We start from the raw sequence: 26,897 nt of genomic DNA, 5'->3' as shown, positions 1-26,897 counted from the left end.
CACAATCAGCAACCCGTGCCTGCCTTCTCCCCATATCCCTTGATCCCGCTAGCCCCTAGAGCTCTATCTAACTCTCCTTTCAATCCATCCAGTGAATTGGCCTCCACTGCTTTCTGTGGCAGAGAATTCCACAAATTCACAACTCTCTGGGTGAAAAAGTTTTTTCTCATCTCAGTTTTAAATGGCCTCCCCTTTATTCTTAGACTGTGACCCCTGGTTCTGGACTCCCCCAACATTGGGAACATTATATGAGAATTATATGTATATTTCTCATATTTCATATATAAATATATATATATTTTATATATAATATATATATATCATAAATATTATATATGAAATATGAGAAATATGCTGTTACACATTGTATGCACACAAAAGATAGACAGATTTTAGTGGTGAGATATTTTACAGATATGGATAAATACTTCAGGTCGTGTAGTAGGTCTTATAGAGACATATAAAATTATAAAAGGACTGGACATGGAAAAATATTCCCAATACCTTGTTCCCACTGTTCCCAATACAGCCTTACCTTGCATAGAGTAAAGAAGGGTCTTGAGCCGAAATCTCGCCCATTCCTTCTCTCCCGAGATGCTGCCTGACCCGCTGAGTTACTCCAGCATTTTGTGATATCTTCTCACAGCCACCACACTTAGATTACAAGTGATAGGAGCAGAATGAGGCCATTCATCCCATCAAGTCTACTCCGCCATTCAATCATGGCTGATCTCTCTCTCCCTGCTAACCCCATTCTCCTGCCTTCTCCCCATAACCCCTGACACCCCTCTCCATGTGCATTCTCGCAAACCTCCCTTTACTCATTTGTACATTTTGTCCATCTTTGCAGCTTTTATTCCACCTAGCTTTGTGTGAATGATACAATGTGTGTCATGATTGGGCTCTTCATCAAAATAATTAATATGGATTATAACTAGCCGATTGTCACTTTCATTGTTGATGGAATTCACCACTGATTCCAGAACTCAGCACATTCTTTGGCCATCTGAAAGAAAGGTGTTTGAAGATCAAAACCAAACTTCAGCATCAATCTCTTATTCTGCTGGGCACCAGTCATCCCTCATGCGCTCCTTTGAAACATGGACGACTTAAAACAAGATTCTCAATGCTTCTGGATAGATACCACAATGCTGACTTCACAAGCTCCTCCAAAACACTAGCCGGATAAGCAAAGCAAAGTTAGAATCCCCCCTCAGGCCCACATCAAAGCTCGAATGAAACTCCACCATCTCATAGAGGGAGGGGGGGGGAGGGTTCACATTATACGACTGACTCCTGAGATTAACACTCCCGACTTCTGTCTACACAAGAGATATCAAACATTTATTTTTAGCTGTAGTGGTATAATGCAGTAGCATGTGACAGCACCCCCTCTCTCCGATGCTGCTCTGATTCCCATCACCGCAGGCAGGCCGGGAGAGGCCTCGCCGTCCGACGGCCTTCCCCACCTTCTCTCCAGCCTTCCCAGCTCACCGACAACCTTCCTCTCTCTCCAAGGGCCCTCCTCCCACTCCCGTGGCCCTCCTCCCTCTCTGATGGCCCTTCCTCGCTCTCCCACTCTCCCACGGCGAGGGTTGCCAACTTTTTCACTCCCAAATAAGGGACAAAAGGTGCCCCATGTGACCTCACCCAGCCAGCGACCACGTGCTCCCTCTCCACCAATGGCGGCTGCCCGGGCCAGGAGGCGGGTTGCTATGCAACTTCCATTAGGCGGCGCCCGGGCCTCCGGGCCTACACTATCCGGGCCTACAGTATCCGGGCCTGCAGTGTCCGGGCCTAATACGGGACAAGGGTGGTCCCATACGGGACAAACCAATTTAGCCCAATATATGGGATGTCCTGCCTAATACTGGACAGTTGGCAACAGCCCTCCTCGCTCACTGACAGCTCTCCTTGCTCTCGGCCACGCGGGTCCCAATGATGTGAGTTTGAGGTCCGTGGTGAGTGAGCTGGGCCTGCCGGGCGGATGCTCTGTCCTCGGTGGTGGGTGAGCTGGGCCTGCTGGGTGTTTGCTCTGTCCTCGGTGGGTGGGTGGGTGTGCTCGGCCTGCTGGGTGTTTGCTCTGTCCTCGGTGGTGGGTGAGCCGGGCCTGCTGGGTGTTTGCTCTGTCCTCAGTGGGTGGGTGGGTGAGCTCGGCCTGCCGGGCGGATGCTCTGTCCTCGGTGGGTGGGTGGGTGAGCCGGGCCTGCTGGGCGGATGCTCTGTCCTCGGTGGGTGGGTGAGCCGGGCCTGCCGGGCGGATGCTCTGTCCTCGGTGGGTGGGTGGGTGAGCTCGGCCTGCTAGGCGGATGCTCTGTCCTCGGTGGGTGGGTGAGCCGGGCCTGCCGGGCGGATGCTCTGTCCTCGGTGGGTGGGTGAGCTGGGCCTGCTGGAGGGCCTGGCCCCGCTCACCGGGACCCTGCTCTCAGCGGCACGGGTCACTCTTGGCGGCACGGGTCCTTCCTGACTGAGACATGATGAAAGAATGGTTGTCTGGGCTTGAATTCACTGGAATTTAGGATGAGAGAGGATCTCACAGAAACATATAAAATGTTTAAAGGATTGGACAGGCTAGATGCAGGAAAAATGGTGGGGGAGTCCAGAACCATGGTTCCTTAAGAATAGGGGGGAGGCCATTTAGGACTGAGATGAAGAAAAACATGTTCACCCAGAGAGTTGTGAATCTGTGGAATTCTCTGCCACAGAGGGTAGTGGAGACCAATTCACTGGATGTTTTCAAGAGAGAGTTAGATAGAGCTCTAGGGGCTTGTGGAATCAAGGGATATAGGGAGAAAGCAGGCACGGTTTACTGATTGTGGATGATCAGCCATGATCACAATGAATGGGCCGAATGGCCTCTTCCTATTTTCTATGTGTCTCACTCTCAGCGGTCCCCCCACATGCCCGCCCACCCGCTAGGGCCTGCGGAGGCAAGGTGACGATTGATAGCTTGCCACAATTCACAGTCAACTCTAGCCCTGACTAGCCTCACATTTGATTTTCAAGTCAAGTCAAGTCAAGTTTATTTGTCACATACACATACACGATGTGCAGTGAAATGAAAGTGGCAATGCCTGCGGGTTGTGCACAAAAAAATAATTACAGTTACAGCATATAAATAAAGTTAATAAGTTACTATAGTGTAGACAAAAATTTAGTCTCTGGAGTTATAAAAGTTGACTATCCTGATGGCCTGTGGGAAGAAACTCCGTATCATCCTCTCCGTTTTCACAGCGTGACAGCGGAGGCGTTTGCCTGATCGTAGCATCTGGAACAGTCCGTTACTGGGGTGGCAGGGGTCCCTCATGATCTTGCTTGCTCTGGATCTACACCCCCTGATGTATAGGTCCTGCAGGGGGACGAGTGTAGTTCCCATGGTGCGTTCTGCCGAACGCACTACTCTCTGCAGGGCCATCCTGTCCTGGGCAGATCTGTAAATGCGTGACCTAGTTCATAGCAGACATATTTTAATACTAAAGTTATAGCCTCAGGAGCTACATGGTATATTGTTTAATCAGTCACACACCATATAGAAATTTAGGAAGTGAAGTTCAGGTTTGAACTGCTGGAACATAGAGTCACGGAGTCATAGAGTCAGTCATGGAATCGTGGAGTCATAGAGAGATACAGTGTGGAGACAGGCCCTTCGGCCCAACTTGTCCACATCGGCCAACAATATCCCAGCAACCCTAGTCCCACTTGCCCCCTGCTTGGTCCATAACCCTCCAAACCTGTCCTATCCATGTACCTGTCCAACTGTTTCTTAAACGATGGGATAGTCCCAGCCTCAACTACCTCTTCTGGCAACTTGTTCCATTCACCCACCAACCTCTGTGTGAAAAAGTTACCCCTCGGATTGCTATTAAATCTTTTTCCCTTCACCTTGAACCAAAGTCCTCTGGTCCTCGATTCCCCTACTCTGGGTAAAAGACTCTGTGCATCTACCCGATCTATTCGTCTCATGATTTTGTACACCTCTATAAGATCATCCCTCATCTTCCTGCGCTCCATGGATTAGAGCCCCAGCCTACTCAACCTCTCCATATAGCTCACACCCTCTAGTCCTGGCAACATCCTCGTAAATCTTCTCTGTACCCTTTCCAGCTTGACATCATCTTTTCTATAACATGGTGCCCAGAACTGAACACAATATTCCAAATGCGGTCTCACCAATGTCTTATACAACTGCAACATGACCTTCTAACTTCTATACTCAATACTCTGACTGATGAAGGCCAAAGTGCCAAAAGCCTTTTTGACCACCTTATCTACACTGTACGAATCCTGTAGTCATATTTCATTGCACTTTAATCCCACGTGTGCATCATAAGTAAAATCAACTCCTTTCACCTTTTGTGTTCTGATTTTGTTCTGATGTGTACTCCCTGGGAGAAACATGGCATTCAAGTGACTTATTGCTGCAAAGTGCATTTCCCTGGACCAAAGGAAGTTGTCTCGGAAGATAGATACAAAATGCTGGAGTAACTCAGCGGGACAGGCAGCACCTCTGGAGAGAAGGAATGGGTGACGTTTTGTGTTGAGACACTTCTTCAGTGATTGTCTTGTGTTAGTTCCCTCCGTGAGCAGAACTGGGTGTATTTATGCATGAAGGCCAAAGGGTTTTCAGGAGCTGCTTGTGAGATGCCAAATAATCCAGTGGAACTATTTAATAGTTAAGAACCTAACTGGTACGTGTAGTCAACAGAATCTTTGCATCATGTTCAGCCCATAAAGTATTATTCAGATATTTTATATTTGAACATTATGTACAACACCAGCTAGTAACTAGATTCAAAACTGGCTTGGTGGAAGGAGTCAGAGGTGTGACCAGTGGTGTACTACAGGGATCTGTGCTGGGTCCACTGTTCTATCTCATCTATATCCTATTTTGGATAATTGTCCAAAATGTCTGTACGGCGTTCTCCCCGTGACCTGCGTGGGTTTTTTTTCCGCGATCTTCGGTTTCCTCCCACACTCCAAAGACGTACAGGTTTGTAGGTAAATTGACTTGGTATAAGTGTAAATTGTCCCTAGTGTGTGTAAGGTAACGTTAATGTGCGGGGATCACTGATCGACGTGGACTCCTTTGGCCGAAGGGCCTGTTTCCACGCTGTAACTCTAAACAATAAATTCAACTAAGACTAAGGCATTTATGAGACCATACTTGGAATATTGTGAACAATTTTGGTCACCCTGCTACAGTGCTATTAAAATGGCAAGGAAATAGGAAAGATTCACTGGGATGTTACCCGGACAGAAGGACTTGAGTTATAAGAAGAGGTTGATGATTGTTCTGAAGCATCGGAGGTTGAGGGGTGACATTATTTCAGTAAACAAAATCATGAGAGGCCTAGACAAGGTGAATGGTCACAGCACTTTTCCCATGGTAGAAGAATCAGGTTAGAGAGCATTCGTTTGAAATGAAAAGGGAAAGATTAGGCATTATTTTGCTTTAGACTTTAGAGATACAGTGAGGAAACAGGCCCCTCGGCCCACTGAGTCCACGGCAACCAGCGATCACCCCGTACACTAGCACTATTCTAGACACGAGACACTATTTACTATTTACAGAAGCCAATTAACCGACAAACCTGTACTTCTTTGGAGTGTGGGAGGAAACCGGAGCACCCGGAGAGAAACCACAGGGAGAACGTACAAACTCGGTACAGACAGCACCTGTGGTCAGGATAGATCCCGGGTCACTTGCGCTGTAAGGCAGCAACTCTACCGCTGTGCCACTGTGCCGCCTCTTTGAAAGAGATGTGTGGGCAATTTCGTCAGCAGAGGGTGATGCGCATATGGAACGAGCTGCCAGAGGAAGCTGTGGAAGTGGATATGGAAAGAAAATGGTGTGAACGATCTGGGCCAAACGCAGGCGGGTGGGAGTAGCTGAGCTAGAGAACCTGCCTGGCATGGACTAGTTGGGCTGAAGGGCCTGTTTCTATGCTGTATAGCTAGATAACCCTGCAACACTGTTTCATGTCGCTACTTGAATTTATACTACAAGTTTCTCTTAAGTTATTGTGAGTGTATGTGGCTTTTGAAAAATAACAACTATTGGATTCTGTTTTGATGGTGGTAAGCGAAAAGGATCAATGACTTCTGCAAGTTTATTGAAAACCGTGCTCTGTTTCACCAGGGGATAAGGTTTCTGCCGCGACGGTTCTAATCAAGCTGTCTCTCTTGTCATTCCATCCATAGCTTCTGAAAGACTTCCCTGATGAGCTACGGGCAGACATTGCAATGCATCTGAACAAAGAGATCCTTCAGCTGCCTTTATTTGAATCGTCTAGCCGTGGGTGCCTTCGATCGCTCTCCCTGAGTATCAAGACCTCTTTCTGTGCTCCCGGGGAATACCTCATCCGCCAGGGCGATGCTCTGCAAGCCATCTACTTTGTCTGCTCAGGTTCCATGGAGGTCCTGAAGGACAACACGGTCCTGGCTATTCTTGGTAAGTGGGCAGCCTTGTCTTCAATGCATGTTATTGACTACCACGGAGGTTGCTGATAATTTGAAAAGAAAAGAAACCGACTTTAAACTGGTACGGTTGGGGGGAGGGACTCAAACACAGATAGCTAATAGGCAGTGTGTGAGGCAGGAGGCAGAAAAGGGAAACACTCAGACCCAATATGTAGGAGAGAAAGAAGTGAAAAGAAATAAACTGAGAATAAGAAATGATGGGTCCCTTAAATGTGTATATTTTAATGCTAGGAGCATTGTAAGAAAGGTGGATGAGCTTAGAGCCTGGATTGACATCTGGAAGTATGATGTTGTGGCGATCAGTGAAACATGGTTGCAGGAGGGTTGCGATTGGCAATTAAATATTCCAGGATTTCATTGTTTCAGATGTGATAGAATCGGAGGGGCAAGAGGTGGGGGTGTTGCATTGCTTGTCAGGGAGGATATCACAGCAGTGCTTTGGCAGGACAGACTAGAAGGCTCGATTAGGGAGGCTGTTTGGGTGGAACTCAGAAATGAGAAAGGTTTAGCAACACTTATAGGGGTGTATTATAGACCGCCAAATAGGGAACGAGAATTGGAAGAGCAAATATGTAAGGAGATAGCAGATATTAGTAGTAAGCACAGAGTAGTGATTGTGGGTGATTTCAATTTTCCGTACATAGACTGGGAATCACATTCTGTTAAAGGGCCGGATGGTTTGGAGTTTGTAAAATGTGTGCAGGATAGTTTTTTGCAGCAATACGTAGAGGGCAGTGTTGGACCTCCTGTTGGGAAATGAGACGGGTCAGGTGACGGAGGTATGTGTTGAGGAGCACTTTGGGTCTAGTGATCACAATGCCATTAGTTTCAATATAATTATGGAGAAGGTCAAATCTGGACCAAGGGTTGAGATTTTGGATTGGAGAAAGGCTAATTTTGAGGAGATGAGAAAGGATTTAAAAGGAGTGAAATGGGACATTTTGTTTTATGAAAAGGATATAATAGAGAAATAGAGGATATTTAAAGGTGAAATTTTGAGAGTACAGAGTCTTTATGTCCCTGTTCGGTGGAAAGGAAAGAATAATAATTTGAAAGAGCCGTGGTTTTCCAGGGAAATTGGACACTTGGTTCGGAAAAAGAGGGAGATATACAATAAATATAAGCGGCAGGGAGTAAATGAGGTTCTTGAGGAATATAAAGAATGTAAAAGGAATCTTAAGAAGGAAATTAGAAAAGCGAAAAAAAGATATGAGGTTGCTTTGGCAAGTAATGTAAAAGTAAACCCCAAGGGGTTCTACAGATATGTCAATAGCAAAAGGATAGTGAGGGATAAAATTGGTCCATTAGAGAGTCAGAGTGGACAGCTATGTGCTGAGCCGGAAGAAATGGGGGAGATATTAAACAATTTCTTTTCTTCGGTATTCACCGAGGAGAAGGATATTGAATTATGTGAGGTAAGCGAAACAAGTAGAGTAGTGATGGAAATAATGAGGATTAAAGAAGAGGAGGTACGGACACTTTTGAAAAATATAAAAGTGGATAAGTCTCCAGGACCTGATAGGATATTCCCTAGGACATTGAGGGAAGTTAGTGCAGAAATAGCAGGGGCTATGACGGAAATATTTCAAACGTCATTAGAAACGGGGATGGTGCCGGAAGATTGGCGCATTGCGTATGTTGTGCCTTTGTTTAAAAAAGGTTCTAAAATTGCTACGTCTAAATTAAACAAAAAAATTTATAGGGAAAACCCTATAATATTTAGTGCTATACGAATTTGGAAACAATTAAAAAAGACATTAAAATTAGATAATTTATCACTTTTTCTTCCAATTGTGAATAATCCTCTGTTTAAGCCTTCATGGGTAGACGGGGGTTTTACACAATGGAAGGATTATGGAATTAAAAATATGGGACAACTTTATAAGGAAGGCACTTTTCTGACATTTCAGGAGTTGCAACAGACTTATGGTCTTCGTGGAAATGATTATTTCAGATATCTTCAACTTAGAGATTATGTAAAATCGAACTCCCAAAATTTTCGAATTAGAAATTCAGAAATTCTTGATGAATGTTGGAACAAACATCCTAATACAGAAAAATTAATATCTTATATATATAATATCTTATTAGACAGTGACATTCCCTCCACGGACTTATACAGACAAAAATGGGAAAAAGAATTAAACCAAGTAATTACGAAAGATACTTGGGAAGAAAGTTTGCAACATATACATCAGTGTTCACTAAACGCCAGACATTCTCTAATACAATTTAAAGTAATACATAGGTTACACTATTCAAAAACAAAACTACATAAAATTTTCCAACATATCTCACCTAAATGTGATAAATGTCAACATTTAGAAGCTACATTATTTCATATGTTTGCAAACTGTATAAAAATTAAAAAATTCTGGGTAAATATTTTTAGCATAATATCTAAAGTAACCAGCACACAATTGGACCCAGATCCAAAATTAATTATACTCGGAATATTAGAATTAAATCAAACATTTAGAACAACACAAAGAAACTTTATGGATTATAGTTTAATAACAGGAAAAAAATTAATTCTAAAATTTTGGAAAGGCCCTACGTCCCCCACAATCAAAATGTGGATTATAGAAATGACGGAGACCTTAAACGTGGAAAGAATCAGATTTTCCCTGTTGGATAAACAGGAATTATTTATTGGAATATGGTCTCCTTTTATTGATTACTTAAAGGGTCAGAATGGTTCAGCACAGGAACCTGACTAGCACTCGGACTAAAGAATGGATGAAATGCTATACTTTGAAATGTACGAATATATCTCGAATGAAGTTTTTGTTATTTTAATAAATTTCTCCACTCTTCTTTAACTAACTTTTTCCTTATCTTTATAATCTGTTTTTGTTTTTGTTTTTATTTTTCTTCTCTCTTTTTTCTTTCTTTACTTCATCTAGTTCTTTAGTTCTATCTAGTTTAAAAAAAAGGGGCAAAAGGTATTGGAGACAATATAATAATAATTGACAATATTATCAATTTAAAAATGTATGACTGTAAAGATGTAAACAGGTTATGTACCTATCTCCAATAAAAAATTTATTCAAAAAAAAAAAAAAAAAAAAAAAAAAAAAAAAAAAGGTTCTAAAAGTAAACCTACCAATTATAGACCTGTTAGTTTGACGTCTGTGGTGGGAAAATTAATGGAAAAGATACTTAGGGACAATATATAGAATTATATGGATAAACAAGGCCTGATTAGAAACAGTCAACATGGATTTGTGCCTGGAAGGTCATGTTTGACTAATCTTCTTGAATTTTTTGAAGAGGTTACCAGGGAAATTGATAAGGGCAAGGCTGTGGATGTTGTCTATATGGACTTCAGTAAGGCATTTGACAAGGTTCCACATGGTAGGTTGATTAAGAAGGTTAAATCGTTGGGTATTAATAGTGAGGTTGCAAGATGGATTCAACAATGGCTGAATGGGAGATACCAGAGGGTAATGGTTGACAATTGTATGTCAGGTTGGAGGCCAGTGTCTAGTGGAGTACCCCAAGGATCTGTGTTGGGTCCACTGTTGTTTGTCATTTACATTAATGATCTGGATGATGGTGTGGCAAATTGGATTAGTAAATATGCAGATGATACTAAGATAGGTGGTGTAGTTAATAATGAAGTAGAGTTTCAAAGTCTACAGAGAGACTTGGGCCTTTTGGAAGGGTGGGGTGAAAGATGGCAGATGGAGTTTAATGCTGATAAGTGTGAGGTGCTGCATTTTGGTAGGATAAATCAAAATAGGACGTACAGGGTAAATGGTAGGGAATTGAGGAATGCAGTGGAACAGAGGGATCTGGGAATAACTGTGCATTGTTCCCTGAAGGTGGAATCTCATGTGGATAGGGTGGTGAAGAAGGCGTTTGGTATGCTTGCCTTTATAAATCAGAGCATCGAATATAGAAGTTGGGATGTAATGTTAAAATTGTACAGGGCATTGGTGAGGCCGAATCTGGAGTATGGTGTGCAGTTCTGGTCGCCAAATTATAGGAAGGATGTCGACAAAATGGAGAGGGTACAGAGGAGATTTACTAGAATGTTGCCTGGGTTTCAGCACTTAAGCTACAGAGAGAGGTTGAACAGGTTGGGTCTTTATTCTTTGGAGCATAGAAGGTTGAGGGGGGACTTGATAGAGGTTTTTTAAATTTTAAGAGGGACGGACAGAGTTGACGTGGGAAGGCTTTTCCCCTTGAGAGTGGGGAAGATTCCAACAAGGGGACATAACTTTAGAATTGAGGGACAAATGTTTAGGGGTAACATGAGGGGTAACTTCTTTACTCAGAGGGTGGTGGCTGTATGGAATGGGCTTCCGGTGGAAGTGGTGGAGGCAGGCTCGATTTTATTGTTTAAGAGTAAATTGGATAGGTATATGGATGAGAGGGGATTGGAGGGTTATGGTCTGAGAGCAGGTAGATGAGACTAGGTCAGAGAGAGTGGTCGGCGTGGACTGGTAGGGCCGAACGGGCCTGTTTCCATGCTGTAGTTGTTATATGGTTATATGGTTAAAAACAGTCTTAAAAACAGAAAATAGGTGCAGGAGGGGGCCATTTGGATCATGGCTGATCATCCACAATCAGTAACCTGTGCCTGCCTTCTCCCCATATCCTTTGATTCCACGAGCCCCTAGAGCTCTATCTAACTCTCTTTTAAATTTATTCAGTAAATTGGCCTCCACTGCCCTCTGTGGCAGAGAATTCCACATATTCACAACTCTCTGGGTGAAAACGTTTTTTCACATCTCAGTTTAAAATGGCCTCCCCTTTATTCTAAGACTGTGGCCCTTGGTTCTGGACTCCCCCAACATTGGGAACATTTTTCCTGCATCTAGCTTTTCCAGCGCCTTTACCACCTCAGACAGCTGAGGAAATTCAGAGTCTCTCTGAGGATCCTTCAGTGCTTCTACTCTGGGGCTGTAGAAAGCATCTTGTCCGGCAACATCTCAATCTGGTTTGGGAACAGCTCTGCCCAGGACAGGAAGGCCCTGCAGAGAGTGGTGCGTTCGCCTGAACACAGCATGGGAACTACACTCGCCCCCCGGCAGGACCTATACATCAGGAGGTGCAGATCCAGAGCAAGCAAGATTATGGGGGACCCCTACCACCCCAGCAACGGACTGTTCCAGCTGCTACAGTCAGGCAAACGCCTCTGCTGTCACGCTGTGAAAACTGAGAGGATGAGACGGAGTTTCTTCCCACAGGCCATCAGGACTGTTAACTCTTATATCACCAGGGACTAATTTACTGTATTAATTTATTTTTTTGTGTTGTGTCTTTTAAAAAAAAATTCTATTCTGTTTTGTAGTTTTTGCACAATCCGCAGGCATTGCCACTTTCATTTCACTGCACATCTTGTATGTGTATGTGACAAATAAAGTAGACTTGACTTGACCCGGTGAGACACGGTGAAAATCTGTTTTTTATGCTATTCAAGCAAATCATACCATTCATCAGGCAGGGCAAAAATAAAAATAAACAGTGCAGAATATAGTGTTCCCAATGTTGGGGGAGTCCAGAACCAGGGGCCACAGTCTAAGAATAATGGGGAGGCCATTTAAAACTGAGGTGAGAAAAAACTTTTTTACCCAGAGAGTTGTGGATTGTTCTGCCGCAGTGGAGGCCAATTCACTGAATGACTATAAAAGAGAGTTAGATAGAGCTCTAGGGGCTAGCGGAATCAAGGGATATGGGGAGAAGGCAGGCACGGGTTACTGATTGTGGAAGATCAGCCATGATCATAATAAATGGCAGTGCTGGCTCGAAGGGCCAAATGGCCTCCTCCTGCACCTATTTTCTATGTTTCTATAGTCTAACACAGAAATTGCACATCAAAAAAAAAGAAAGGATCACAATGAGAGAGATTGGAAGATCAGAAGTTCATCTGTAGTAAATGAATTAATTCCTAGCAATTGCTTCAACTCCTTTACCAAGAATATGTTGTGTGTATCCTTTACCAAGAATGTGTTGTGTGTATTCTCTGGAATTCTTTGAGGATGTAACTAGGAAATTTGACAGGGGAGAGACAGACAGAAAGCAAAGAGTGGGGTTAAATGGGTCCCTTTCAGAATGGCAGGCAGTAACTAGTGGGGTACCGCAAGGCTCGGTGCTGGGACCGCAGCTATTTACAATATACATTAATGACTTGGATGAAGGGATTAAAAGTACCATTAGCAAATTTGCAGATGATACAAAGCTGGGTGGTAGTGTGAACTGTGAGGAAGATGCTATGAGGTTGCAGGGTGACTTGGACAGGTTGTGTGAGTGGGCGGATGCATGGCAGATGGAGTTTAATGTGTGAGGTTATCCACTTTGGTGGTAAGAATAGGAAGGCAGAGTATTATCTGAATGGTGTCAAGTTAGAGCTCTTAAGGATAGCGGAGTCAGGTGGTATGGGGAGAAGGCAGGAACGGGGTACTGATTGAGAATGATCAGCCATGATCACATTGAATGGCGGTGCTGGCTCGAAGGGCCGAATGGCCTCCTCCTGCACCTATTGTCTATTGTCTATTGTAAAATGGTGGCTTAACTGACTCTTAAGGTCTATTTGTTAATCAGACTGCCTCTTTAGGACCCAATAGATTCAGCAAAATTTGTCTCCCCTGTGTCATCTCAGACTTTATTCAAGATTCAAGATACAATTTATTGCCACATGTACCAATTAAGGTGCAGGGAAATTTGAGTTCCCATACAGCCATACCAAGTGAAAAGCAACAAGACACACAGCCACATAAAATAAAATTTAACATAAACATCCATCACAGCGGATTCCACATTCCTCACCATGATGGAAGGTCAACCACCTTCCTCTTTGTTCACCCTCGGTCGGGGCTGTTGAACCGTCCACAGTCGCCGCTGCCGACTGTCCGAGGCCTTCGCGTCGGGATGATCGAAACTCCCGCGTCGGGACGGTTGTAACTCTCCGCGGCATGGAGCTCCCGCGTCGGCCTCTTCTCACCAGAGACCGCGGGCTTCACGGTGTTAAAGTCCACAGGCCCCGCGGTTGGAGCTCTCCACAGTCGATCCCCGGCAAAGGATCGCAAGCTCCTGATGTTAAAGTCCGCGCCACTCCCGCAGCATGAAGCGCCGGGCCGGTCTCCAGGAAAGGCCGCCAACTCCTCGATGTTAGGCCGCAGTGGGGACGGAGATACGATACGGAGAAAAATCACATCTCCGTCGAGGTAAGAGATTGAAAAAAAGTTTCCCCCAATTCCTGCCCCCCCCCCCCCCCACCACCCACATAAAACAAACTAAGGAACACGAAACATACTTTAACACATACTTAAAATAATAAAAACAGTAGGAAGGACAGACGGACTGCTGGCGAGGCAGCCAGTGCTGGTGGCGCCACCCGGTGGACCCGATTCCTCATTCAATCCATAGCTTTGTGCACAGGCTTAGATTAAAGCCATTTGGCCTTTCATGGTTTGACATGTTGCTTTCTTGAACACCTGCCATACTCCTACCATTCAGAACTTCATTTATGAACAATTTTTGAAAAATTGTGGTCAGTGTTCAAGCCTTTTGCTTTAATCTTGTTCAATTCGCAACAATCCCACTTCCACAATCCGCAATTTAAAACTTGTGCAACATTTTGATTAAATATTCCTGCTATTCCTATGTTCATGCATTGTATGAATATCTTCATCTTTATCCTCTTTTTTTTCTTCCTATGAGCTACTCAGAACAAGAGTATGTTTCTTAGACACAAAAGTAGCGTATTCTTAAACCAAAGATAGACATAAAATGCAGGAGCAACACAACGGGTCAGGCAGCTTCTCTGAAGAAAATGGTTTAGACGGCATTTCAGGTCAGGACCATTACTGACCGAAGAAGGGTCTTGACCTGAAACGTCACCTATTCATGTCCTCCAGAGATGCTGGCTGACCCACTGAGTTTCTCCTGCAGTTTATGTCTATCTTTGGTATAAACCAGCAGCTGCAGTTCCTTTTTACTATCAGTATGTTTCTTGGTGGATTTGCAAGGTGACTTCAATAACAGTGATATGAAACAGCACGAGAGGGAAAGAAGAGCTGCTTCATAAATCCAATATTGGCATTGTTATTTCATAGAATGTAAATTTATCTGAGTCAAAGGTGGCAACTAATCAGGCAGCTATCTAATTAGGTTAGTGGCTACTAAACCAGTCAATTTCTTAAAACACGTATTGCCTGCATGGAACTGAAAGATACGAAGATAAATTTAAGCCCATGGTACAGACATGTTTGTCAGGATGTGTAAATATTGTATTGAGACAAGTTGATTTATGTGTACTTCCATTTACATTTAACTTTCTCCATCAAGAGATATAAATTAAGAGACTGTGACAATATATTGAAGTGGCGTTGAGAGGACAATCACCTGTTCATGTTCAATTTTTTTTAAAGATTTCCTAACAAACATGTCCTAGTAGGGTGAAGGGGAAAAGATTTAATAGGAATCCAAGGGGTAACTTTTTCACACAAAGGGTATGGAACAAGCTGCCAGAGGAGGAAGTTGAGGCTGGGACTATCCCATCGTTTAAGAAACAGTTGGACAGGTAAATGGACAGGACAGGTTTGAAGGGATATGGACCAAGCACGGGCGAGTGGGACTAGTGTAGCTGGGACATTGTTCTCCGGTGTGGGCGAGTTGGGCCGAAGGGCCTGTTACCACTCTATGACTCTATGACTCTCTTAATCCTACTACCCACAAGATTGTGCATAAATTCTAAAATTAAGTGCAGCTCACGTTATTCTTATTTGACTGACAAAATGTGTGAAATAATAGGGAGCCAGTATTGGAAATATTTAGTAGGCTTACTAAATATTTACAATGTTATTCTATGTTTATTTCTGAACATCTGAATAGAAAAGACAGAATAACTTTGAGTTCTAAGGCTTCATCAGAACTGGCTACTCAGAATTTTGCCGATAATATTTTTAATACATGAAAGGATGGCAGGCACTGAATGACAAATGAAAGTGAAAGATGATTTTGATCAAGCCATCAGAATGTAATATTATGCCTAGATTTGTTTTTCTGTATTATACCTTGCTTGCTTTTCTTGAATTATAGGTTTGATTTGTTGAACTACACAACATGCAAAAAGTGATCGAGGAATTCAATCACTAAAAGCATTTCATTAATTACTGTCATTTTCTACTCTCCTATTTTGATATTTTGAAATTGTGTACTTTGAACTTTCGAGCTTACCAATATGCTTTCAATCCTATGAAAGAATTAGTAAACATAACAGTTAGCCTGGAACCTGGGGTGGCAATTTTGTCACGCAGTGGATGGAGGGTGGATGGAACGAGCTTACAGGGGAGGTATTTGAGCCAAGTACAATAACAACATTTAAAAGTCAGGAAAGAACTGCAGATGCTGGTTTAAATCGAAGGTAGACGCAAAATGCTGGAGTAACTCAGCGGGTCAGGCAGCATCGCGGGAGAGAAGGAATGGGTGACGTTTCGGGTCGAGACCCTTCTTCAGACTGATGCCAGGGGAGGGGGCAGGACAAAGATAGAATGAGTCGGTGACAGGAAGACTAGTGGGAGAACTAGGAAGGGGAGGGTATAGAGAGGGAAAGCAAGAGCTATCTGAATTTAGAGAAGTCAATGTTCATAGCGCTGTAAACTACCCAAGCGAAATATGAGGTGCTGTTCCTCCAATTTGCACTGGGCCTCTCTCTGACAATGGGGGAGGTCAGGTACATGGATAGGAAAGGCATAGAAGCTTATGGACCAAAAGCAGGCAAATAGGACTAGCTTGGTTGAGCATCTTGGTTGGGGTTGACGAGTTAGGACCAAGGTCCTGTTTCCATTCTGTATGAGTCTATGATTTTCCTAATGATTTAGTTATCTACCCAAGGTCACCACAAAACTGAGATGTCTTGAGTTCCAGTGGTAGTACTTTATTTATTGCTATGGAGAAAGGCCATACGTGAGTGTATATTTAGAATAAAGTTGATTTAGAAGAGATGTTGATGGTATTCTGAGATTAGAAAAGGCTATGTCATAGAAACGTAGAAAATGTTTGGCCCCTTGAGCCAGCACCGCCATACATTGTGATAATGGCAGATCATCCACAATCAGTAACCCATGCCTGCCTTCTCCCCATATCACTTGATTCCACTAGCCCCTAGAGCTCTATCTAACTCTCTTTTAAATCCATCCAGTGAATTGGCCTCCACTGCCTTCTGTGGCAGAGAATTCCACAACTTCACAACTCTCTGGGGGAAAAAGTTTCTTCTCACCTCAGTTTTAAATGGCCTCCCCTTTATTCTTAGACGGTGGCCCCTGGTTCTTGACTCCCCCAACATTGGGAACATTTTTCATGCATCTGGCTTGTCCAGTCCTTTTATAATTTTATACGTTTCTATTCGATCCCCTCTCATTCTTCTAAATTCCATTTGTCGTTTGAGATTCTATTTTGGTTGCGATTAGCCTCAAATTTATTAGCATCAATTGATACAAGGAGCAAGGACGAGAGGGGTTTTTCAGATTATTCAGGTGTTAAGGATCTTCTCACCACAACTAGTGGCTTTGACCTGTTGGAATTCCCACAACCTATTTATCTTTACTATTTTTGCACATTCTCCCAGCACTAATGCATGATTAAATGGCAACAGATGGATAATTGCACTTCTAATTAGTGCTCCTGTTGGTATGTGTGTGTACTTTAACCATTTTCAATGTTGGTACAACAAAAAATAAGTGTTTAAATGTATTTGATCCCTGGGCATGCTTTATTTCTGTGGTTATTGAACAGTAGATGTTTACTGAGTATATATACCACTATAAAATTACTTTATCCCCATTGTATGGAAAATGAGATTGTTTCTATTTAAATATTTATGACTGAGAGCAACCCAGCTATTTATATTTGATAACATTATTGTAATAGCCCTAATGTCCTTTGAGGAACAACTGAGGTATTTTTGCAGATCACTTTGTTGTGCTACAGGAGGGGGTTGTTAGCAGTGGCGGATTAACATGGTAGCAAAAGTACCATTTGCTCCGGGCCCCGCACTTTGTGGGGGGGGGGGGGGTGTGGGGGAGGGGTGTGTGTGGGGCAGTGGTGTGCAGGGGGAGGGGTGTGTGTGGGGGGAGGGTTGTGTGGGGGGAGGGATGTGTGTGCAGGGGAGGGGTGTGTGTGTGGGGTGTGGGTGTGTGTGGGGAGGGGTGTGTGTGGGGGGAGGGGTATGTGTGCAGAGGTATGTGTGCAGGGGAGTGAGGGGGGAGGGGTGTGTGTGTGGGGTGTGGGTGTGTGGGGGAGGGGTGTGTGTAGGGGGAGGGGTGTGTGTGGGGGGAGGGGTGTGTGTGGGGGGAGGGGTGTGCGGGTTAGGGGTGTGTGGGGGAGGGGTGTGTGGGGTGTACAGGGGAGGGGTGTGTGGGGTAGGGGGCGGTGTGGGGTAGGGGTGTGCGTGCGGGGGAGGGGTGTGTGCGGCGGAGGGGTATGAGGGGGGAGGGGTGTGTGTGCGGGGGAGGGGTGTGTGTGTGGGGTGTGTGTGTGTGGGGGGAGGGGTGTGTGTGTGGGGGGGAGGGGTGTGTGTGGGTGTGTGTGTGTGGGGGGAGGGGTGTGTGTGGGGGGAGGGGTGTGTGTGGGGGGCAGGGGTGTGTGTGGGTGGGAGGGGTGTGTGTGGGGGAGGAGGGGTGTGTGTGTGTGTGTGTGTGTGGGGGGAGGGGTGTGTGTGTGGGGGGGAGGGGTGTGTGTGTGGGGGGAGGGGTGTGTGTGGGGGGGAGGGGTGTGTGTGTGTGTGGGGGGGGAGGGGTGTGTGTGTGTGCGGGGGTGTGTGTGGGGGGGAGGGGTGTGTGTGGGGGGCAGGGGTGTGTGAGGGAGGAGGGGTGTGGGGGGGAGGGGTGTGTGTGTGGGGGTAGGGTTGTGTGTATGGGGGGAGGGGTGTGTGTGGGGGAGGGGTGTGTGTGTGGGGGGGAGGGTGTGTGTGTGCGGGGGAGGGGTGTGTGTGTGGGGGGAGGGGTGTGTGTGGGGGAGGGGTGTGTGTGGGGGAGGGGTGTGTGTGTGTGGGGGGGGAGGGGTGTGTGTGTGGGGGGGGGTGTGGGGGGGGGTGTGGGGGGAGGGAGGGTGGGGGGGACGAGGGGTGTGTGTGGGGGAGGGGTGTGTGGGGGGGAGGGGTGTGTGGGGGGGAGGGGTGTGTGTGGGGGGAGGGGTGTGTGTGGGGGGAGGGGTGTGTGTGTGTGGGGGGGATGTGGGGGGGAGGGGTGTGTGAGGGGATGAGTGTGTGTGTGGGGGGAGGGGTGTGTGGGGGGAGGGGTGTGTGGGGGGAGGGGTGTGTGGGGGGAGGGGTGTGTGGGGGGAGGGGTGTGTGTGTGGGGGAGAGGTGTGTGGGGGGAGGTGTGTGTGTGGGGGGGAGGGGTGTGTGGGGGAGGTGTGTGTGGGTGGGAGGGGTGTGTGGGGGGAGGTGTGTGTGTGGGGGGGAGGGGTGTGTGGGGGGAGGTGTGTGTGTGGGGTAGGGGGGGTGTGGGGTAGGGGTGTGTGTGGGGGGAGGGGTGTGTGTGGGGGGAGGGGTGTGTGTGGGTGGAGGGGTGCGTGTGGGGGGAGGGGTGTGTGTGAGGGGAGGGGTGTGTGTGGGGGGGAGGGGTGTGTGTGGGTGGAGGGGTGCGTGTGGGGGGAGGGGTGTGTGAGGTGTGGGGGGAGGGGTGTGTGTGGGGGGAGGTGTGTGTGTGGGGGGGAGGGGTGTGTGGGGGGAGGTGTGTGTGTGTGGGGGAGAGGTGTGTGTGGGGAGGTGTGTGCGGGGGGAGGGGTGTGTGTGGGGTAGGGGGGGTGTGGGGTAGGGGTGTGTGTGGGGGGAGGGGTGTGTGTGGGGGGAGGGGTGTGTCTGGGGAGGGGTGTGTGTGAGGGGAGGGGTGTGTGTGGGGGGGAGGGGTGTGTGTGGGTGGAGGGGTGCGTGTGGGGGGGAGGGGTGTGTGAGGTGTGGGGGAGGGGTGTGTGTGGGGGGAGGGGTGTGTGTGGGGGGAGGGGTGTGTGTGTGGGGGGTGGGGTGGGGGGGGTCGAGACCACGACGCCGCGGTCTCGATGCCTTCCGGATCGCCACGTAGAAGCGCGGGTCGGGGCCCGGCCGGGGCCTCGCAGGTAAAGGTCTGGGTCGGGGGAAGCAGCCGACGGAGCCTGTGGCACAGAGGTGTGAAGTGGGCCTCGGCAGCGGTGAAACGGCGCAATGATGGGGTGGCGGCGGAGGCGATACCTCGCGGCTCGACCCGCGGTCCACAGTTGATAAGAGCGTGGAGGACCGCCGTGAGGGGAGGGAGGGGAGGAGCAATGGAGGGCCCAGTGTGTGGGGTGAACAATGGAGGGCCTGTCGTGGGGGGGTCGCTGTGGGGGGGACGACGACAATGAAGGACCCGGTGTGGGGGGGGGATTCAAGATTCAAGATAGCTTTATTTGTCATCCAAAAAAACGGATTTTTTGGACGAAATTCAATTTTGGATGAACAATGGAGGACCCGGTGTGGGGGGGAGTGAACAATGGAGGACCCGGTGTGGGGGGGAGTGAACAATGGAGGACCCAGTGTGGGGGGGAGTGAACAATGGAGGACCCAGTGTGGGGGGGAGTGAACAATGGAGGACCCGGTGTGGGGGGAGTGAACAATGGAGGACCCGGTGTGGGGGGGGATCACTGTGGGAGGGGGGGTGAACAATGGAGGACCCGGTGTGGGGGGGGGGGGGATGAACAATGGAGGGCCCGGTGTGGGGGGGAGTGAACAATGGAGGACCCGGTGTGGGGGGGATCACTGTGGGAGGGGGGGTGAACAATGGAGGACCCGGTGTGGGGAGGGGGGGATGAACAATGGAGGGCCCGGTGTGGGGGGGGGGGTGAACAATGGAGGACCCGGTGTGGGGGAGGGGGGGGGATGCACAATGGAGGGCCCAGTGTGGGGGGGGGGGTGAACAATGGAGGACCCGGTGTGGAGGGGGGGATGAACAATGGAGGGCCCGGTGTGGGGGGGGGATGAACAATGGAGGGCCCGGTGTGGGGGGGATCACTGTGGGGGGGGGGGATGAACAATGGAGGGCCCAGTGTGGGGGGGGGTGAACAATGGAAGACCCGGTGTGGGGATGAACAATGGAGGGCCCGGTGTGGGGGGGGGGGGGATGAACAATGGAGGGCCCGGTGTGGGGGGGATCACTGTGGGGGGGGGGGGTGAACAATGGAGGGCCTGTCGTGGGAGGATTGCTGGGGGGGGGGGGGGGGGGAACAAAAGGAGGAGCCGCCCTGCTTTGTAACTTTGCCGTTTTTTGTACACTGATTCAAATTTAAGATTGAAATGCATTAAAAGCTAAGATGCTGGAAATATGATATAAAAATGTGAAAAATGCTGGAAACACTCAATCTGACAGACAATATGAGAAACGTTTAGCCACTGTCGGCCCCGACACTAGGCCCGGACAATGTAGGCTAACTAGGGTTGCCAACTGTCCTGTATTAGCCGGGACATCCCGTATTTTGTGCTTGCCCTTGTCCTGTATTAGGCCCGGGGGCGGGGGGCGCTGTAGGCCTGGACGCCGCCGAACGGATGTTGCATAGCAACCAGGCCCAGGCCTTGGCATCGACCTCCACCAATGCCCGGCATCACCGCCGCTGCAGCTGCCTTTCCCCCTGGTCCACCTCAGGCTCACGGTTACCCGGTCATGTGCAGGCCCTGGCTCCGGCTCCTTCCCCTGGCACAAGGCCTGGCTCTCCCACCACTACGGAGTTGGCAAACCCGTCCCCGAGAGACAAGCGCCTCAAGAAGGTCCAGCAGAAGATGGGTGACTTTTCGGGTCGAGACCCTTCGGAAGGGTAGAAAAAAAACCTGCAGATGCTAATTTAAATCGAAGGAAGACACAAAATGCTGGAGTAACTCAGTGAGTCAGGCAGCATCTCTGGAGAGAAGGAATGGGTGACGTTTCGGGTCGAGACCTTCTCCCTTCGGAAGGGTCTCGACGTGAAATGTCACCCATTCCTTTCCTCCCGAGATGCTGTCTGACCCGCTGAGTTACTCCAGCATTTTGTATCTACTTCCAGACACTGTAGGTCCATGGCACCGCCTGACGGAGGTTGCGTAGCAACCCGCCTCCCGGCTCGGGCGGCCACCATTTCATGGAGCGGGAGCATGTGGCCGCTGGCTGGGTGAGGTTACGTTGGGCGTGGGCGGTGACGTCACCTTGTCCCGTATTTAAGACCCCCTTATAACATATGCTACGGGCCCCGCACTAGATTAATCCGGCCCTGGTGGTTAGGCAAAGATCTGTAGAATAAGATAGACAGAAAATGCTAGAGTAACTCAATGGGACAGGCAGCATTTATGGAGAGAAGGAATGGGTGATGTTTCGGGTCGAGACCCAACTTCAAACTGAGTCTAAAGAAGGGTCTCGACCCAAAACATCACCCATTCCTGCTGCCTGACCCACTGAGTTACTCCAGCATCTATCTAGGGTTTAAACCAGCATCTGCAGTTCCTTCCTACAAAGATCTGTAGAATGTCTGATTTCTGTTTGCCACTTGATGGGTAATTCTCTAAATAAATTGTAAAAAATCCACTCATCCTCTACTCAAATTAGGGCCCAGTTTGCGATCAGTCTGAGAACTGCAGGAATTTCAGGTTCAGATTCAGATCTTATTACTGTGAGTTTGCAATAAAATGGCAGCTGTATCCAGTAAAATAATATTCAAAACTTGTGCCACCACCAATGCTGACCACAGTGCCAATGTCCAGGGTACAGCAGTTGCATGGCTTTGTTGCAGGACTAGTAATTCATACACCTGCACCATTGATCTAGAGATGTGAAATCAAACTCAGAGACAAGTCATTTAAATCCAGTCGATTAAATAATTCTGATATAAAACACTGGCAGATAGTACGATGCGATACGATATGTGTAGGAAAATAACTGCAGATGCTGGTACAAATCGAAGATATCACAAAATGCTGCAGTAACTCAGCATCTAGGAGAGAGGGAATGGGTAATGTTTCGGGTCGAGACCCTTCTTCAGACTGATATGATACGATGTGATACGATATAATCTCGCTGTTGACGCCCCACTTCACACCTCTGTGGTGTCGACCCGGACCCCCAGCCACGGGCTCCGTCCGCTGCTTCCCCCGACCCAGACCTTTACCTGCGAGGCCCCGGCCGGGCCCCGACCCACGCTTCTACCCGACGATCCGGGAGGCATCGAGACTGCGGCGTCGTGATAAAGGCTTCCAGCCGTGTTCCCAGTCCACAGCCGCGGCCCGTCGGGATGTTACGTGTCAGAAGAAGCAGATGCTGATTCACACCGAAGATAGGCACAGAATGCTGGAGTAATGCTGGATACGATATAATAGAACTTTATTTTTCCCAGGAGGGAAATTGGCCTGCCAACAGTCATAAAACGCAAAATACATGAAACATGAAATTAAAGTGATGAGTGGGAAGGATTGGGGATGTGCAAAGATTGGGGAGAGGGGGCAGTCAGTCTCAGTCTACCCCCCGACAGAAGGAGGAGGAGTTGTACAGTTTGATAGCCACAGGGAAGAAGGATCTCCTGTGGCGTTCTGTGCTGCATCTTGGTGGGACCAGTCTGTTGCTGAAGGTGCTCCTCAGGTTGACCAGTGTGTCATGGAGGGGGTGAGCTGTATTGTCCAGGATGCTCCGCAGTTTGAGGAGCATCCTCCCCTCCAAGACCACCTCCCGTGAATCCAACTCCACCCCCAGGACGGAGCCAGCCTTCCTGATGAGCTTGTTGATCCTATTGGTGTCCGTGGCCTTCGCCCTGCTGCCCCAGCACACGGCAGTGAAGAAGATGGCACTGGCTACCACCGATTGGTGGAACATCTGCAGCATCTTACTGCAGATGTTGAAGGAGTGGAGCCTTCTCAAAAAGTACAGCCGTCTCTGTCCCTTCTTGTACAGGGCCTCAGCGTTCCTGGACCAGTCCAGTTTACTGTCCAGGTACACTCCCAGGTATTTGTACTCCATGGTAAACTGCACATCCACACCATTGATGGAGACAGGAGACAGGGGTGTTCCTCTCCTCCTAAAGTTGTAGTTATAAATTTAACCCAATGCTTCAGTGATATTCTTCAATAAAGGAAAACTGCAATCCTCTTCCAGTCTATGTGGACTTCCAACCCTATGCAATATATTGTGAGTCCAACAGCGAGTGGATGTTGCAGACTCAGTTTATTGCATAGTTCTAAAACTCCGTGACAATGCGCAACACTCAACTCTAGACAACTACCTAACGTCTTACCAATACAGAGTTCAACGCTAGACTCCCAAATCCACCGCGCTATCACACCTCGTGACATCGCTAGCCAATCCGAGGGTTCGAACTCTTCTAGCCAATCCCTATGTCCCTACAATATTTTACTTTAATTGCCCGATGACATGGCCACTAGGAATAGAGGATGAATGTTGCACTTCCGACTGATTCCTATCTACATAGAGTAAGTTATTTTAAAAGTGCAACAAAAGGATTATTTGTAATCTGAATTTGTTCAGTGGAAAATGTACAATTCTGAAATTTCTTGAAGTTTAGTTTTTTAGTTTAGAGATACAACGCGGAAACAGGCCCTTTAGCCCACCAAGTCCGCGCCGACCAGCGATCCCCGCACAGTAACACCATCCTACACACACACGAGGGACAATTTACAATTATACCAAGCCAGTTAAGCTACAAACGTGTACGTCTTTGGAATGTGGGAGGAAACCGGAGATCCCGGAGAAAACTCACGGGGAGAACGTATAGACAGCACCCATAGTCAGGATCAAATAGGTGTTGTCAGGGCAGCAACTCTACTGTTGAGCCGCCCTTTTGTGTATCAAATATCCTAAGTACGTGAGTGATATTTGCTTGTGAGATCTGCGGGCTAATTTGGATTTAACACATTTCTTCATCAAGGTGTGGGATATCAGAAAAAGAATCTCGTGCCAATGCGAAGGACAGTTATTGATGCATACGAGATAGCTTTGGTGTATGCTTGGGATTATTCAGTGAAGAGGCACTTACCGGGGTTCAATTCTGGCCATTTAAAAAAAGTAACGTTGTACACTGTGCCTAGTGTATACTCAAGGACAACAAGTACGACGGAGGATCGCAGTTTCAGAAACTGAGTTTGGCATATCTACGACCACATCATGCATTTGGCCGGTCATAAGTGATAGGAGCAGCATTAGGCCATTTGGCCCATCAAATCTACTCCGCCATTCAATCATGGCTGATGTATCCCTCCCTCCTAACCCCATTCTCCTGCCTTCTCCCCATAACCCCTGACACCCATAATAATCAAGAATCTATCTATCTTTGTCTTAAAAATATCCATTAACTTGGCCTCCACAGTCTCCTGTGGCAAGAATTCCACAGATTCACCACCCTTTGACTGAAGAAATTCCTCCTCGTCTCCTTTCTAAAGGAACATCCTTTAATTCTGAGGCTATGACCTCTGGTCCTAGACTCTCCCACTAGTGGAAACATCCTCTCCACATCCACTCTATCGAGGTCTTTCACTATTCAGTGAATATAACCAGTGAAGTACAAATTCTCCCTGAGGTACAATTCTTCTGTTACTTCTTTAAAGGTACAGCTGGAAAAGTTAAGTCAGAATAACTAGGTCTGTGTTCTACTTATGACAGTCAACGACCCGTGCAGGTAACTGTTGGCATTGTGAAGGTCTCTTGGCCTGTAACGGTCCTACACATATTCTGTATACACCCATTCCTTCTCTCCCGAGATGCTGCCTGACCTGCTGAGTTACTCCAGCATTTTGTGAATAAATCGATTTGTACCAGCATCTGCAGTTATTTTCTTATACTACACATATTCTGCTTTAGTTAAACATTTTGTTCAAGATGGCCGCGCCGTTGTGTTTGGCTGCCTGCCATTGTAACTTTCTTTTTTTTTTCCTAATCAGATGTGCAGCACTTTGGTCAACGTGGGTTGTTTTTAAATGTGCTATACAAATAAAATTGACTTGACTTGACTTGACATAGGTTAGGTCCTAAATGATTGTGCACTTGAATTGCGTCTGATTCAATTCCATTCCTGATGATGCCTTCAGTCAAAGCTGTATTATGCTGCCAGTTTATTCCTTCAGTTTGAGTTGGCGGATTCAGCAGCAGAATATAGACCACCTACTGTTTTAATTCAAAGCAACGGAGGAAGAGATATCAAACGCAAAAGCAGGATGCGTCTGTAGCAGATGGTTTAAATCTCACATTTAGAAACAGAAAATAGGTGCAAGAGGAGGCCATTTGGCCTTTCGATCCAGCACCCCCATTCATTGTGATCACCCACAATCAGTAACCCGTGCATGCTTTCCCATACCCTTGATTCCGCTAGCATCTAGAGCTCTATCTAACTCTCTTTTAAATTCATCCAGTGAATTGGCCTCCACTGCCTTCTGTGGCAGAGAATTCCACAAATTCACAACTCACTGGATGAAAATGTTTTTTCTCATCTCAGTTTTAAATGACCTCCTCTTTATTCTTAGACTGTGGCCCCTGGTTTTGGACTCCCCCAACATTGGGAACATTTTTCCTATCTAGCTTGTCCAGTCCTTTTATAATTTCATAAGTTTCTATAAGATCCCTTCTCATCCTTCTAAACTCCAGTGAATACAAGCCCAGTCCTTCCAATCTTTCCTCATATGACAGTCCCACCATCCCAAGGATTAACCTCATGAACCTACGCTGCACTGCCTCAATAGCAAGGATGTCCTTCAGGGATCTTAATTTAAATGGGAACCTATGTTTGGATTTGGACTTGACATTTCCACATCAAAATTGTGCTCTCTAGCGGTGCCAACAATGCTCTAAGGATAGACTGTCTGAAGAAGGGTCTCAATGCAAAATCTCTCCCCCCGCCCCCTCGATATGTATCTGCTGCAGTTTTGCCTACTTGCTAATTCTCTAATGTTCTTTATCATGTAATGCACTGCTTATAATGCACAGATGCACAACAGGCACAGATACCTGACTCCATCCAGTACAGAAATTTATAAATGTATGGAATAGTTGCAGCCTTACCATTGATTGTTGGGTGTCACCTCCTGCTTAGGGCCAAATAGCCATTAAGGTCAACAATATGGTTTTAATTCCATCAACTTCAATTTAAACAATTGCATATCAGACTCCATGAGGAAGGGCAGCATCACCCTCATCTACAAATGTGGGGGAGAAGAGTGGCATCAGGAATTGGAAACCCAGCTCACTGCTGAACGTGGACCATGAGATCCTGGCCTAGGCCATTGGCAATCTGGTCAAGTCTACTCTGCGACACGATGGGCTTTAGGAAGGGAATCTAACCCAAATGGGCAGCATGGTGGCACAGCGGTAGAGTTGCTGCCTTACAGCACTTGCAGCGCCGGATACCCGGGTTTCATCCCGACTACGTGTGCTGTTTGTACGTTTTCCTCGTGACCTGCGTGGGTTTGCTCCGAGATCTTCGGTTTCCTCCCA

General features: G+C 47.2%; 1 protein-coding gene across 3 annotated transcripts in view; it reads left to right on the top strand.

The window, feature by feature from the left end:
- The window catches only part of kcnh3 (potassium voltage-gated channel, subfamily H (eag-related), member 3), a 574,739-nt gene that overhangs the window by 463,925 nt on the left and 83,917 nt on the right, over positions 1-26,897 (top strand). For all 3 annotated transcript variants that reach the window (XR_013547570.1, XM_078404288.1, XM_078404287.1), the window contains exon 10: positions 6,202-6,451. Coding sequence is in view for 2 of the 3 variants with exons in the window: in XM_078404288.1 (XP_078260414.1) it covers positions 6,202-6,451 (250 nt within the window). In the remaining variant the exon portion in view is untranslated. The remainder of the gene's footprint in view (positions 1-6,201; positions 6,452-26,897) is intronic.

Source organism: Rhinoraja longicauda, chromosome 8 (genome assembly GCF_053455715.1).
Source record: "Rhinoraja longicauda isolate Sanriku21f chromosome 8, sRhiLon1.1, whole genome shotgun sequence".
Taxonomy (NCBI): Eukaryota; Metazoa; Chordata; class Chondrichthyes; order Rajiformes; family Arhynchobatidae; genus Rhinoraja; species Rhinoraja longicauda.
This window is presented reverse-complemented; position numbering and strand designations above follow the sequence as displayed.